We start from the raw sequence: 14,934 nt of genomic DNA on the forward strand, positions 1-14,934 counted from the left end.
TGAGTCTTGGCTGAAACAGGACAGTTTGTTAGCAGGCAGCGCTGGTTGAGTTGAACTGATTTCAGCTCACCAGCTACCCGCTAAAGTACCGTCACTGTCTTCGACCCCTTTAAGAAAGTGAGAGGAAACCTCGCGGTGATGATTTCTCTGATTTGGCAGGTCCCATTAAAAGGCAAGTGGCAGTGAAGTCCACACGAGGTTTTGCCCTCAAATCGACTCACGGGATTGCCATAAAGTCGACCAATATGGCATCAGCTGACAAGGGGGAGAACATGCTCGTGCGCAAAAACACCCGCCAGTTTTATGACGGCGAAGAGTCCTGCTATATCATTGATGCCAAACTCGAAGGGAACCTCGGCCGTTACCTCAATGTGAGTTCCCTCTTCTTGCGCGCTCTCCTAGGCAGTGCTGTGCATGTGTCCTCTCGGAGCATCAACAGTGCTGTCTGGCTCTCGGCTTCTGTTTGATTTGAGCAAATGTTGCACCGGAGTTTCACTTCTCTTAGGTAGCCTTGTGGGGCCGAATCAAGTTCCCCATTTGCCATACTTCGAACTTCAGCCCTGTCCCGGAGGGTTTCCTCCGGCTGACACGGTTAGGTGGGAGACCAGTGACTGCCAGTTCTGGTGGCTATTAAGTCAACACCTATCCCCTAGGGACCGAACTGAGTTCGGTGTCGCTTCAAACATCCGTTACCGAGCTGTCCCAGTGCAGGGTGCTGGACTTGACCTCTCCAGGTCCCGCCCAGCCCTTTAGTTCTGTGATTTAAAGGTGAACATTAACCTGCAGCTTGTCTGCTTTAGGTTTGTCGCTCTGTGCTCGACTCTAGACCAGCTTAGCAAGGAAGTGAAACCTGTCAAAGCAGCTGCTCCACAGTGGAGCGTATTTGCTCTTGATGTTGGGTGGGGGATGGAAATGCCGGAGTTGAAGATGGATGCGAAGTGCGGTTGTGTGACACACACACATTACAGACTCTGCAGGCTCTTCATCTATTACAGGACAGAACGTTCTACAGAAGCCATTCCTTTGAGTAAACGTCACTTTCTATTAAAGCTATAGCTTAGCACTTATTCCACGTAGTGCGTGTGGTAAGAAAATAGTAACCCCTATTTCAGTGGGCTTAAATCTGACTCAGTGACTTACTTACTGATCCACCTGTTTAAAAACACTGCGTCCCACAGCCTGCTTGTTCCCTGCCTGCCACAAGTGCCTGCTCGTAACGTGGCTTCTCTTGTCCCTCTACAGCATAGCTGCAGCCCCAATCTGTTTGTGCAGAATGTCTTTGTGGACACGCATGATCTCCGTTTCCCTTGGGTTGCCTTCTTCGCTAGCAAGTAAGTGATCTGCTGCTGAGGGGTTTTGTTGGCTGTCGGGCTGCTGCTGGCGCCGCTGGTTGATTTAGTTCCTGATGGTTCAGGAGGTTGAAAACGTCACCAGGAGGCAAGACCTCTTCAGAAGTTGTACTTGGCTTGTGCCATGAGGATTCTAATGTGGTCTTGTGACTAGACCTGGCATTGGGGAATCAGGGCTTCTGGTTTCTCTTCCTAGCTCAGTCTCTGGCTTATTGTGAGCTTGGGCACGTGGCTCGTGGAGAGACTTTCAAAGTCACAAGGTGCAGTTTAGGCACCCATCTGCCTTTGAAAGTCTTCCCCCCAGGGCCTGCAGTACCAGCTCTTGCCAAAGTAACTGGGAGCTGCAAGTTCTCCGCTCTTCTGGGGGAAAAGGTGCGGCCAGTTAATCGTTGGTGAAATGGTGACATTGCACCTTTCACAGATTGTGAAGCTTAATCTCTCAAGTACTTCTGTGGCCTTGATTACTGTAGCATATGAGCACCTCAGATCTTTAAGGAGGTAGAACAGGGCTTTTATGCCCCTTGTACAGATGAGGACTGAGGCCCAGAATGGTCTCCGGGACCTGGCAGAACAAGGAATTGAACCCAGGTTTCTTGGGTCGCAGGTTAAGGCTCTAACCACTAGACTGTCCTGTCTCTGAATCCTATAACGAAATGTACTGGACCAGCCTTCGCTTTCTGGTCTTCCCAAAAAGAGCAACTGCTGCACCCCGTGGTGTTCTGGCGGTAGCAGGGAAACAGTCTCGGTCCATAGCCGCTGGCTACGCTGCCCTCTCCCCACCCACCTCTTTGTCACACGGGCTTCTTCCTAGTAAAGCTTGTGAAATGCTTCTCTTCCGTTGAGGCTGGTGGCACTGCCAAGGCATGGGTCTCGCCGATCAACAGGCATAAGCTTTGCCCTGTGTCTGCTGGCCGAGATGCACAGACTTCCTTGAGGCCAGCAACTGCATCCCCTTCTGCTAGTTAAGTAACATGCTCGCTTCCCTTCCTTCTCAGGAGGATACGAGCCGGGACTGAGCTGACCTGGGATTATAACTACGAGGTGGGCAGCGTGGAGGGCAAGGAACTCCTGTGCTGCTGTGGAGCGATCGAATGCCGAGGCAGGCTGCTCTAGCCATGCTGGTGCCTGCACAGTGAAGGACAGGGGCTGCTGGCCCTGGATTCCCCGCAGCTCCGCTTCTGAGCCAGGAAAAAGTTGATTCTCAACCACAGGCCTTGTCCCTACCCTCCCTGCACAACCCTTTGTCTGTGAGGGTGACGTACTGTATTTCAGCTGGAGCTGTTTTACTTACACCATGTTTGTCATTGTAGCTGTTATAAAGCTGGTGACAGTAACTTGGAGCTGCCCGGTTCACTTGAAAATATGCCTGCAGGTGCACGGACCACAACACGATCAGACTCACAGAAGGGGTGGCTTGGCTTGGCTTTGTGCAGAGGGCTGGGACGGCTCTCTGCCTTGGGGGGGTGCCTCCATGATCAGGTATTCCGCTAGCTGAGAGAGACTTAATACCTGTCATCATGACAGCTCAATTCAGGCATGAAACACACAAGGCAGGCAGTACAGAAGGGTCCCCTGCTTTGCCATCCTCTACTGCACACAAGTCTGCCATGTCAAATCCACCATCCCCCCCAAAACTAGACAACTAGTTAGAATTGGTGCCCTCTTGTTGAAATGACAACAATAAAGGGAAGCATTTTAGAGGCACTAGGGGTAGATCATTCACTGCAGGAACCTTCTTGGGATTTCCCCATGGTATTGCTGAACATGCTGGTAAGGCCCTGGGGCAGTGAACCAATGTTGGAGTTAAATCAGAAGACCAAGGAGTTCAGCAGAAAGGAGAGATCTGTCCTCCTCTCTCTGACCTATTTGTGTTGTAAAAAAAACCTGTCTGCTGTTGAAAGCAATGGATGCATTTCTTAAAAAAAAAAATGACAAAAAATAAAAACCCCCACCCTGAAGAACAGCGTGAACTTGAAAGTGGCTGGTGGCCTGCTCTTGGGAAAGCAGCACTTCCAGGGGTGGATTTAGACTGAGCTGGGTAGTGGGTGAACAGAAGTGAGCACATGGGATTTTGTCTAGGACTTGGACACTGGGAACACCACTCACTTGTTGGTTAATGAACAAACCCAGGTCTGCAAGGATTCTGTACAGCTGCTCCCAGGTGATATAGGCATGGAGGGAATACAGCACCTACCAGTGCTTATAAAATACTCAAAGCAGGTGTGATTAAATCTGGCCCATAACTCCACAGGCTTCAGTAGAGCCAGACCAAAACTGGTACAAGGCCATTACTTGCTGTAACTGGAGTAGCCATGTTGGTTCCAGGACATGTGTGTGTCAAGGCAGGTGAAGTAATATTTTATGGGACCAACTTCTCTCACCCTGTCTCAGTAGAGGAAGCAATAAGGGCACAAAACCAGAGTTTTAGGAGGCTGGTGCTCAGTTATACAGCTGAGGATCGTTCTAGGGTTAAGTTATAGCTACATCAAATAGCAGACGAATGTCTTCTAAGGGCCAGGACTCTAACACACTATGCTTCCTGCCCTGGGCCAGGTGAAGGCACACTGTCTTTGAGAGCTTTGCATGACAACTGCCCCCCTCAGGGAGCGTGTGTCAGATTCCTTCGCCCAGCTTTCCCTGTGGCTAGAGATGCCAGGGCACGTTGCTCACAATGGAAAGAAATCTAAAAATATCTGCTCAGAGAACATTTGTAAAGATGTGGGTGCATCTAGTGGCAGCTGCAGGTTTGCATGAAGAGCTTAATCTAGGGTGGCATGGGCTGCTAGCAGGGACAAATATCTACTGCTAGGCTCCAGCTGACACAGGCGGGAGTAAGCTTGAGCTGCTGTGGTGTCTATTTTGACCTGCTCATGGGGTTTCTCAGGGGCCAGTCTCAGCCTTCCAAGACCAAAGGGTTATGGCTGCAGGTGAAGCTAAAAGTGGCTCCTTTCCTTAAAGCAGATGTGTAATTTCAGGCCTCTTTTTGCAGGTGTAGGCGCTGTAGCCTGTCCAAGTCCCTGCACATCCAAAGGGGTTGAGTGATTTCCTTGTCAGGGTCTCAAACTAAACTGCATTTACCAAGGGATGCACTTGTGTCCTAAACCTATAGCAGGTTCTACTCAACTCAGCCTAGAGCAGCAGGTTTAGCTTAACACACATTGGATCTTGGGCCCTATCACCTCACGAATCTGCCAGAACCATCCAATCAGCACATGGCACCTGCCACAGCACCTAGAGGAGATCCCTAGGCACCAGCTGTCAAACCGCAAAGGCCACGGGCAAGTCTGAGTTCACTGTGATTGTGACTGAACCAAGCTAGGGGAAGTACACTGTTCCGGTTGCTCCCCCCTTTCCAGCCTGCAGGGGCATGTACAAGCCAGCTCAGGGTCAGACCGTCACCACCCCACAAGGCACAGAGCTACAGAGAGCATCAGTGCAGGCCCCCTCTACTGAGCTAGTCAATGAAACGAACGGGTCATGGGAACGGAGGTTCCCTGGACCAGCAAAGGGGGTCGCTCCTGAGCAGAGCTACTACACACATGTGGAGAAAAGGGACTCCACCCTTGCTAATGGGGGGAGAGAGTCTGACATTGGATTTTAAAGTGTTTTACAGTAATTACCTTTCCTCGGACATCTGAAAGCTCATCCTGTCTCTGTCCATTTGAGGGGCTGCATGGGAATCTTGCAATGCTAATAGATAAGTGCTATTAATAGCAGGGTTAAATCAGCAGCTGGCTCCTCCCAAGCTGCCTGTAGCCACACTAGTATTTCAACCGCGTAGCCTCAGAGGGCTGTAGCAGGTGGCTTTTCTAGGAAGTGGGAGGCCAGTTGTGTTTAAAAGTAGGGCAGTAGAAAGCATATGAAGTTCTGAACCCACACTCTGGGCTTGGTTCCCTCAAGTGTTCAAGCTCTTAACTAAAGGCCAGACTTTCAAAAGTTCCCCACACCTCCCAGTGGCCTCATCCAGGTTTCCAGGACACCTCAAAACCCAGCATGCTGAGTGCTTTTGAAAATCTGGCTGCTTATTTTGATGCCTTAAAAATGGGAGCTGATCCCTGCTATTGTAGTGACCATGTTACCACCACAAGGACGCTCCTGTGAAAACCACACCAGCTCAAGCCTTACAAGCCTAGCACAGCTGATAGAAAAGCTGTGCATTTCATACTGATCCAAACCCCTCAGATGGGTGGGGTGGGAAAAGGGTGACACTCCCCACAGAAAACACCACGCCTGTTTTTACAGAAGTTTTAGTTTTATTTAACTTTTAATAAATTTTAACTTTTAAAAAAACAACATTTTGGTCTGAAGTTAGGTTAATGGTCCTTTTCTCCAACCCCTCTGTCTAGCCTGGAAAGTTTTAATGCCTTCAGCATTTCAGCCCCCACCAAATCTGGGTTTACAGGGAAGGCTCTCTGCGCTCCAGTTCCTCTTTGTACTTAGTCCTCGCTTTAAAACAAATAAATAGGAAAAAAATTCAGTTGTAAATTCATGTGTTGATTTACAGCCTGGGCGGAGGGGGGAGCAGCGCATTAGAAGGGAAGTGGAATAGATCGTTCTTAAGGGTGATCAGGACCAATTCTCATAGAGCAACACAACGGGGCCTATTAAATCCCCACCGAAATAGGTACAAGGGAGCGTGTCTAAACCACACAGCTTCCTTCCAGCAAGTATTCCATAGTGTCTATTAAATCAGCCATTAATACCCAGACCTTCATCTACTTAATCTAGCCTCCCCCCGGTATAACAAATGTCACCTGATCCCACAAGTCTGTTACTGTGGTGGTGGTGAGCTGTAAACAGAGCACAAATTCATTCTGGCTGCTCTTCCTGCCTGCTCCCCTGAGCAAGTCAGTGACATTGCTCCTCCAATTCCTTTGCTTTTCTGGGCGCACTGGGCACATTTCGGTCATGCTGGGGAGCCAGCCGCCAAAGCTTTGACCTCCATTCACTAACTGTGGCTAGTAGCAAAGTCAAAATGGGGACCAGGGTCTTCTTTCAAAACTAGACCCCTTCATCTTAGTCCCTGAACTCCTTCACTCTGCAGCTGAGCGAAAGGCTCCCAGAAGGGCCTGAACTGCACGAATCCGCTTAGCTAAGAGGCAGAGCTGAAACTAACAGGACAGTCTCTGGCCTGCCTAGGCTTTGATTTCATGGTTTTGCTATTACCCAAGAAAGCAAAATTCTATGCCCCTTCTGCCTGGGAAACACTACAATTTCCTCTGCAGCTGGAAAGGAGTTTGGGGAGAGGGCTTGCAGTCATTTCAAAAAAAAACCCAACAAAGGGGAATGAGCAAGTCTTTGCAATTGAATCCAAGCCCTCAGAGGACATTAAAGAGACAACAGACTTCCGCTTTTTGTGCGTTATTTCCACCAGCAACACAGCTAGGGAATTCCCTTCCAGAAACTTGAGAGGTGAGAAAAAAGCAACTAGAGAGGCAATGAAACCATACCTCACCAATAAAACAGACTGGGAAGGAACTGGCGCCAGCTTTCTCTGTGTGTGTGTGTAAAAAACACAAAAAAAGTGAGAGCAATTTGCCATCTCTCCCTCAGGTAGCAATCTGGCTGTGCCTTCCACTATGCCCCTAGAGTTGGGATGGGGCCAGATAGTCTTGGAGAAGGGAATCCTTGCATCCCAGTTTGGTTTTAAGGCAGCTGGGTGAGGATACAGAGAGAAAGGACACTACTGTATGGCGGTGGCACAAAGTGCTACCACCCCTCCCCCCCACAAGGTTGGCACATTTCCATCTGCAGCGATAGGAAAGAAAATTGACCTCAAATGATGTATTCTAAGCACATGTGTAGGGTTGGTGCTGCCACTCCAGGATCCATGCCTTTAGCCTCCCCCCTAGATGGGTCAGCTATTTCCTTCCACTAGATCAGTTTTGGGAGAAGAGGGGGAGTAACTATTTATAGGGGACAGGAGGGAGACCCTGGCACTACTCTTGGTGGCAGGGTGGAAGCTGAAGTTCTCAAAGTTTTGGCCTTCTCAGCTCACGCCCATGGTGGTGGGGCCGGGTGGCAAGCTGGCGACACCTCCACGTGCGCCTAAAATCAATCAGTTTTCCGGTGGTTGTTGTTCAGGACGGGGTGCCCGTTGGAAAGCGGCCCGTTCTTCGTCACTTCCTCCTCCTCCGTGTTGTCGGTCTCTTCGCGATCACTCCTCTCGTCTTCCACCACCTGGAGGGATCGAAAAGAAAGGGGCTTCATGAATCAAAGTGAAACAGGGCGAGCAGGCTAGAGCGGAGTGGGACTGGGTGTCAGGACTCCTGGGGTCTGTTCCTAGCGCTGCCACTGACTATCTGCGTGATCCGTTTTGCTTCTGTGCCTTAGTTTCCCTGTCTGAGGCCCACTCCGTCCACAGCCCTGCCCTTCCTCCATTAGTGCCATCTGCAGAGGTAGCTTTGTGAGCCAGGCACTTGACTGGGAACTGGGCGAAATCCTCCCACACATCTCACACGAGGGCCACCGCACACGCTTTAGATGGTAACAGCCACTGCCTGGGACTGAGTTTGCTCTCGCAACTGCGATATGAAAGGCCCCCTCTCCGTTTACCCCAGGTCTCACTGACCCCCTACTGCCTTGCCTTCCCTAGAGACGCTCCAGGACTTCGCTGCTGAGCTCTGGCTTCTCCCTGCCTCTGCCCGCTCCATGCTGTTGCCCTAGCAAACTTCTCCCGTTACTAGAGCTGACCTCCCCTAGAGCCACCACCCAGCATGTGGCCCTACCAGGTCTGGATGCCCTGGGATGTGACACTGGCGCCTCAAATCACGCTGCTGCTTAAATCCCCAAGGCCCAGATCCTCATAGGTACTGAAGTGCCTAATTCCCATAGGAATCAGTGGGAGATAGGCACCTGAATTACTGAAGATCTGGACCAAAGGTTTTTCTCTATCCTCAAAAAGGCAACAGAGGCCCCAGTGCTCACCAACACCCCCGCCCCCCCCCCCCCCACACACACACCAGGAACCCTACAACACACACATCTCTGCTCCTCTGACAGGAATCTCTGCGCTGTTGCACCACAAACAAACCAGCAACCCTACAATGCAGACTAGGGTGTTTATCGTGTTATTTGTCCCCATTAACCAAGAAAAGAAAAGGCCCCCCAACCGGTCTTAAATTGCTGAACTCTTCCACTTCCCCATCCTCCCCAGAGAGGTGGCTTCACTTTGCTTCCCTCCTGGCCCCTGGGTTCCAATGTAAGCAAAGGGTGACCTGGAAAAAACAAAAACACCCTCCCTCCCTCCCCACCAGAGAGAGTGAACCTGCCTTTCCAGTTATGAACTTGTGGGCCATGCGGATGATGAGATACGCCCAGAAGACATGCAGCGACTGCAGCACCACCATCATGAAGTTGAAGAAGTAATAGCCGAAGAAGGGCGGGTACAGGTCCAGAGGATAGACCACCGTGCAGTGCATGATCCTACAGGAGAGCACAGGAGACCACTGTACCGAAAGTGGGGCGGCTACGCAACCCTCTTGGTTCACGCTGCTCAGAAGCAAAATTGGCAGCATGGCCTAGTGGCTAGAGGGCCACCCTGGCACTCAGGAGCCCTGGGTTCTATTCCTGGCTCTGCCAGGTACACGAAACGCAACAGCTTGGCCTCGTAGAACATCCTCCGACGGCCAGCTTTTCCCGCCCCACTGCCTGCGATGCCGTCCCAGGCCTGGCAGCAGCAGCAGCCGCCCGGTGGCCACGGTCAGAGGCTCGCTCACCAGAAGGGCAGGATGACGAGGCGCGTGACGATGAAGACGGCGGCGAACACGATGAAGATGTTGTTGCAGGTGTTCTTCCAGCCGGCGTAGTTAAACATCTTGGCAGACTGGGGGTGAGAGGCCAAAGCCAAGTAAGCTGCAGTGCCTTTGAGGCGTGGGAGGGGGCAGAGCGTGGGCCTTGGGAGACTCAGAGGAGTCACTGCGTCTCTCGGGGACTCTCCCACCCATCAAATCCTGCCTTTCTCCCACCCGTCGTCAGTCTCGACTGGGAGCTCCTTGGGGCAGGGGCCGGGTCTCGTTCTGTACGTACAGCACCTCGCACAACAGGGTCCTGCTCTTGGCTGGAAACTCTAAGCTCTAAGATAGAGCAGCACTGCTAACAGCAGCTGCATGGTTTGGTTTTCAGGTAGGGCTTGCGTCTGGAGAGTAGCCCCCAGCTCCCGATGATGGACGTCTCTTCATGAAACGCAGACTCATCCGTTTCGCGTCAGGTGTAGTGCTGAAGTACCCAGAGGTCCCCATGTGCCAGGTGCTGCTCAGACACAGAGTGAGACACTGTCCCCTGCCCCAAGGCACTCAGAGTCCAAATAGACCAGGGATGAGTCTCTGGACTCCTGGGTTCTGTGCTGGGCTCAGTGGGGCAGCCCCCACACCCCAAGGGAGTGAGTCCCACTGGCTCCACGGGGGCGCCAGGGGGTCTGCTCTCACTGGCATCGTGGTTGTGTGGTGCATCAGCCATGGGGAAGAGCCGCAGGGACTGGGTGGGGGGTTGCGTGCTGCTCCCCCCACCCGGCTCACCTCCAGCAGGTAGTCGGAAGAGTCGTGCAGGGCCATGATCAGCGTCCCCGCCCGGATGTAGTTGGCGAACCAGGAAAAGCTGATCAGGATGATGGTGGCCACGTGATGGATGATCTGCTCTTTGAAGTCCTGCCGGGAAGAGGGGGGAGGGGAAAGGAAGGGATTAACCCCCGCAACACACAAGAGGAGGGGCCAGACCCCAGCCCAGCCCCTCCTGCCCCAGATACACCAGGCCCTGCCCAACCTCCTACCCCTCCCCAATCCCCAAACACACCAGACCCTCCCTGCCCAGCACTGCCAAGCTGTTCACTCCCCCAGCCCTGCCCAGACACCCCCAGCCCTGGACACAGAATCCCACGCAATATCCCAATCCGGGGGGTGGAGAGGGGCTACCTGGGGATCACCAAGCAACTACACCCATGTAGTGGGGGAAGGGCCACATTCCTAGTACCAGGGCTGGTTTGGGGGCCACTGCTCACCCTATGGAGCTAGTGGAGGCAGCCCCAAGTAGAAGCCCTCTGACCCCAGCAGACCCTTCCCTCCCATGTCCTGGAGGCCTAGGACTGATCAGGGCAGAGGGGATTCTCTCCAGACCCCCACAGGGTCGGTAGGATCAGCCCACAGCCACCAGATCTCATCCCCATTCAGCAGCAGCCCGGGACTGGGGATGCACATGGATCTCCATCCAGCCCCCCTGCCTTCCCAGAGACGCCTGCCTCCTGCACAGCCAGGCCCGCAGGAGACAGCCTACCTTGCGCTTCACGTCGGAGGCGATGCTGAAGAGCAGGGACCAGTAGAACGACAGCTCAATCATGTAGTACCAGTACTGCGACGGCAACGTGGTCTGCAAGGCAAACGGGGCCGGAGAGCGAATCGTAACAATGCTCTGCTGAAGCATGTGTGCGCGCGCACGCCCTCTGCTGGATGGGATCAGAATGGCACCACTGTGTGTCATAAGCCCAATTCTGCGCAGAACTAATGGGGATTCTCTTGTAGCTCAAGCGGCAGGGACCTGAGCTTTGGAAGCAGGAGGATCTGAGCCTTGACATCACCCTGGATTTCCTAGATGGCCACAGGCCACATATTGCACTATCCCAGCAATTCCTTAGAACTCCCTCCAAGGAGATGTTAACCACCAAGCAGTTGCCAGGTAACCATCCTGACTTCAGAGCGCGTGCACCAATGGCCGTGCGTCCCAATGAAGCAGGGAGCCCGTGCTGCGTGGGCAGCTGTGCTGGAGCCTGAGCTGAGCCAGGACTCTCTCTGTCCAGCGGCGCTAACCCGAACAGCAGGCGCACGCTGGACTCACCTGGATCGGGTACCCTTTCCACACTTCCTTCAAGTCGTAGAACCAGGGCTTCTGTAGGAAAAGCGGGACGGGGGAGACAGGGCAGAGGTTAGCAGGGCAGCTTGGCCAGGATGGGGCGAGAGACCGGGAAGGGGTCAAAACGGCAGATCTTACTTACATCCACTATGACGGCCATGCCAGCAATGAAAGCAATAAGGTAAAAGGTGAATCGCCAACTGGAAAAAGGAAGCAGATGGTTCTCAACAGAGGAGCCCGGGGCGGGGTGAAGGGGAGAGAGAACACATCATGGGCAGGGCCGGTAGGGAGCCCCAGACGCTGGGAGCTCCAGAGCGAGCCGGCCCAGGGGACACAGGGTTGAAGCGTCCGTCTGGGTCACGGGGGACCCTTTCTGTGCCTCTCTCGTGATCTAGCAGGGACGGAGCCTTGTCCTATGCCCTGGGAGAAAACTGGAGAGGGGGAGGGGGGAGGAGCTAGCCTTGCAGCTGCTGGGTTTTAAGAGTCCCCTCAATCCCGTCACCCTCTTGCCTTGAAGCTGGAGCCGTGCTCGGAGCCCAGCTGGGCTCAGAAGCAGCGCTCGCCAGCCTGGGCTGGGGAGGGAACAGCCTCTTCCATTCCCACGCACTCCCTCCCCCTCCCCCAACCTGCCTGCTCAGTTCTGATGGCAGCGCACGGGGGTGACAGGGCACTATGGACCTAAGGGGATCACCCCAAATAGACTCCCGGGGCCCCCCACGCTGCCGTTCCAGCGCTCACAGCCCACAGATGCTCCCTTCACTACCACTGGAGAACCACCCACCTGCCAACCCCTGCCGGGTCTCATTACAGCAAGAGCCCCGGGTCCGCCCCACGGTGCCCAGCTCAGCAGAGAGCACAAGGGGGTCCCGAGTTCAAAGAGAGATGGGCTGCAGGGGGTGCTGCAGACACCAGGGTGCGACAGGGTCGCCGTTGCACAGCTGGGCGAGCGGCACCAGGCTCTTACCTGGCCTCCCGGAACTTCTTGAGCAAGCTGGGCCTGTCCTGGTTGCGCCTGCGTCGGAACCAGCGCTCCACCTGCCGGACCATGCAGCCGCTCTTCTTGGAGAGCATCTCGATGTCGCCCTGGGAGGGGAGAGACCCGGGGGCAGTTACCGGATGCCAGGGTGACCCAGGGGCTGGCTGGGCCCCAGGACCAGACCACAGGGTGGTCAGGGGGAGACAGGAGCCACTTATGCCAGGGGAAGCAGAGGGTGCCTGCCTGACAATCAGTGCTGTGGAATGGCAGCTTGCGTGGAGCTACCCAGGCTTGCTTTGGTCTCATGAGCTCAGGTACTGACCATAGCGAAGGCGCCGGGTGGGGGCATCTAGCCCATGAGCAACTCTGGGGGCCCAGACTGGCCCTGAGCTGGTGCTGCTGCAGCTTCGCTGCTCCTGAGCTCGCTAAAGCGGGTCCGTCTACACCCGCTGCAGCCACAGCCCGCTGTTACTGCGCAGCCAGGCCCAGAGACAGGCTGGGAGCTGCAGGCCCAGGGAGCCGAAAACGGGTTTGCTTTGAGCCTTCAGAGCCAGTGGCCACAAGGGCTGGGGGGCGCAGGTGCCTGGGAGAGTGAGAAGCTGAAAGCGACAAGCGCAGGGTACTAGCTCCTCTGCAATCCTGACCCACAGGCTGTTAGCCTCGCACACCCCGCTCTGCTGGGGCCCCTCAATCCCAACCCACCCTGGCTAGCCCAGCTCTGGGTTTACCCCACACAGAGCTCTGCCCAGGCCCCTCATTCCTGACCGACATCCCCCTGCTATCCCAACTCCTCACACCCCCAGCTCTGCTGGTGCCCCTTACTCCTACCCGGCAGCCCCATGCCCGGGGCTCCCCCTCTGCCCCAGCAGCCGTGCCAATGCCCCTCAATCCTGCCTTGTACTCCTCCCTGTTATGCCAGCTCTGGGAACCCCCCAGGGCACAGGCTGCCATTCTGGCCAGCTACCTACTGGGGATGAGGCAGAGTGCCTGTAATGACGAGGAATGGACCCCCACCCCACCGGGGGGAAAGACCAGTGCTTTAGCCCCTGCATCACTAAAGCCACATGCAAAAGCGCCCCCGAGCGCTAAATGCAGCCACTTCGCTCTTCAACTTGCCTCCCGGTTTCTTCCAACACACAGAGCCAGATTCATTTAATACCATCACATTAATGCCCCAGCCGCCTGGCTAGCCCCGTACAGATCAGCTCCCAGAGACCCCAGGTGGGAGAGGGCAGCCCGGGCACCTGACCCACAGCACCCGGGTGCAATACCAGCACCATGCCTGTCGCAGGCAACACACGTCGTCCCGTCCCCCCTGCCGGTGGCACGCACCGTACCTGTTTGGGGTGTTTTGTGGATGAAGCGTAGAACTTTTCTAGCACGGGATTCGGGGTGGCTTTTAATCGGATCTTCTCCTTGACATTCAAAAGCCCGGCTAGTGGGGTAGCCACATATCTGGGGGTGGGGCGAAGTGGGGGAGAGGAATGGGGAAGAGGCAGAAAACACACTGTTAGAATAATGCTTTAGAACATGGAGGCCCTTCCCTTTGTGGCCATCTGGCGTTGTTATAAGATGGGGCCACAGTCTAGAAAAGGGAGAGCACCACGGCTTTCACGCAGCTTTTCACCATCTGTGCAAGGGGGAGGAGGACACGGCTCTCCAGAGTACAGCGCTTTGAGATCTATGGCTGGGAAGTGCCACGGAAGAGTTAGGAGGAGGAGTTATTACTGTGTGCAGCACCTGGCACCATGCGGCTGTTAGGTGCTACCATAATACACCCAATTATTAGGTAATAACTCTTCAGGGCAGAAACCGTGTCTCACCCTACATTTGTGCAGCTTCTGGCAAAGACACACCCATTACTGCTTGCCCTGTAGGCCTTACCATAAGACAAATCCATATGGACAATCAAGTCCCTCCTGCAATCTGACAGCCCTCAGATCAGAACTCCAAAGCTGCCTGTAAAGTCACTGACAAGAATTCTGCTGGGCAGTGGCCATTAGGTGGCAGTCAAACCCACATGACAGAGCAAACCTACCTGAGCCAAAGGGATGCAGATGGCCCGGGAGGAATCTTTAACATCCTTCCCATTTTACAGATGGGGAAACTGAGGGACGGAGAAGGGACCAGACTTACTCCCCTGTCATACAGTTGGTGAGAACAGAATCCAGGAGTCCTGTCTCCCAATCTCTAAGCCCACTCCTCTCCTAGAGCTGGGGACAGAACCCAGGAGTCCTGACTCCTAGCAGTTGGAGCAAAGAGTTAAAGCCAACAATGTGTGTGTTTTGATCAGAAGACCTGCCATAATGGAGGTGACTGACAGGCGCAGGGGAAGTAAAGGATTAAAAATCAGAGTGGGGGATCTGAACTGATAGCCGGGGAGACAGAGTGAAAGAAAAATTAATTGAGGGAAAAGAAGAAGAAACACTCAGAGGGAGAGAAGTGAATGATATGAAAGCAAAGAGACAGACTGAGCATGTCTTTAACTGAGGGGAGAGGAAAAAAGAACGGGTGACAAGAAAGATAGAAAGAAAGAGAAAGTCGAAGGCTGGGAAAGTGAATCTTCCCTTTGCTACTCAGAAAAGAAACATCTCTAGCCCCCTTCTTCCCAGTCCAAGGCCCCTGCTTTCATCCTACACAGGTTGGGTATTTGCTGACAACATGCGGGGAGACATCCCCACAGAAACCCAGCCCCCTCCTCCCCCAGCTTCACACTGCTCCTCCCGCCCAGCTGTGATCACAGCAAGATGCTCACAGGCATAGAGCACC

The 14,934-nt window shown here is 54.1% G+C and overlaps 2 protein-coding genes across 11 annotated transcripts in view; one reads left to right on the top strand and one right to left on the bottom strand.

Moving 5' to 3' along the window:
* Positions 1 to 6,611, top strand: part of SETDB1 (SET domain bifurcated histone lysine methyltransferase 1) — a 31,312-nt gene extending 24,701 nt beyond the window's left edge. For 8 of the 9 annotated variants that reach the window (XM_043534902.1, XM_043534901.1, XM_037883619.2 and 5 more), the window contains 3 exons: positions 160 to 371; positions 1,243 to 1,331; positions 2,345 to 5,826. In XM_043534902.1, coding sequence (XP_043390837.1) covers positions 160 to 371; positions 1,243 to 1,331; positions 2,345 to 2,462 — 419 coding nt within the window. In that variant the 3' untranslated portion in view covers positions 2,463 to 5,826. Of the gene's footprint in view, positions 1 to 159; positions 372 to 1,242; positions 1,332 to 2,344 lie in introns of all 9 variants that reach the window. The other variant, XM_043534903.1, reaches the window with a different exon arrangement.
* The window catches only part of CERS2 (ceramide synthase 2), a 48,590-nt gene continuing 39,238 nt past the window's right edge, over positions 5,583 to 14,934 (bottom strand). For both annotated transcript variants that reach the window (XM_037883621.2, XM_043534910.1), the window contains exons 3-11: positions 13,503 to 13,620; positions 12,154 to 12,272; positions 11,332 to 11,389; positions 11,175 to 11,225; positions 10,617 to 10,709; positions 9,866 to 9,994; positions 9,068 to 9,174; positions 8,621 to 8,774; positions 5,583 to 7,529 (exon numbers count right to left, since the gene is read on the bottom strand). In XM_037883621.2, coding sequence (XP_037739549.1) covers positions 7,404 to 7,529; positions 8,621 to 8,774; positions 9,068 to 9,174; positions 9,866 to 9,994; positions 10,617 to 10,709; positions 11,175 to 11,225; positions 11,332 to 11,389; positions 12,154 to 12,272; positions 13,503 to 13,620 — 955 coding nt within the window. In that variant the 3' untranslated portion in view covers positions 5,583 to 7,403. The remainder of the gene's footprint in view (positions 7,530 to 8,620; positions 8,775 to 9,067; positions 9,175 to 9,865; positions 9,995 to 10,616; positions 10,710 to 11,174; positions 11,226 to 11,331; positions 11,390 to 12,153; positions 12,273 to 13,502; positions 13,621 to 14,934) is intronic.

The sequence above is a fragment of the Chelonia mydas genome, chromosome 24 (genome assembly GCF_015237465.2).
Source record: "Chelonia mydas isolate rCheMyd1 chromosome 24, rCheMyd1.pri.v2, whole genome shotgun sequence".
NCBI classification, from domain to species: Eukaryota; Metazoa; Chordata; order Testudines; family Cheloniidae; genus Chelonia; species Chelonia mydas.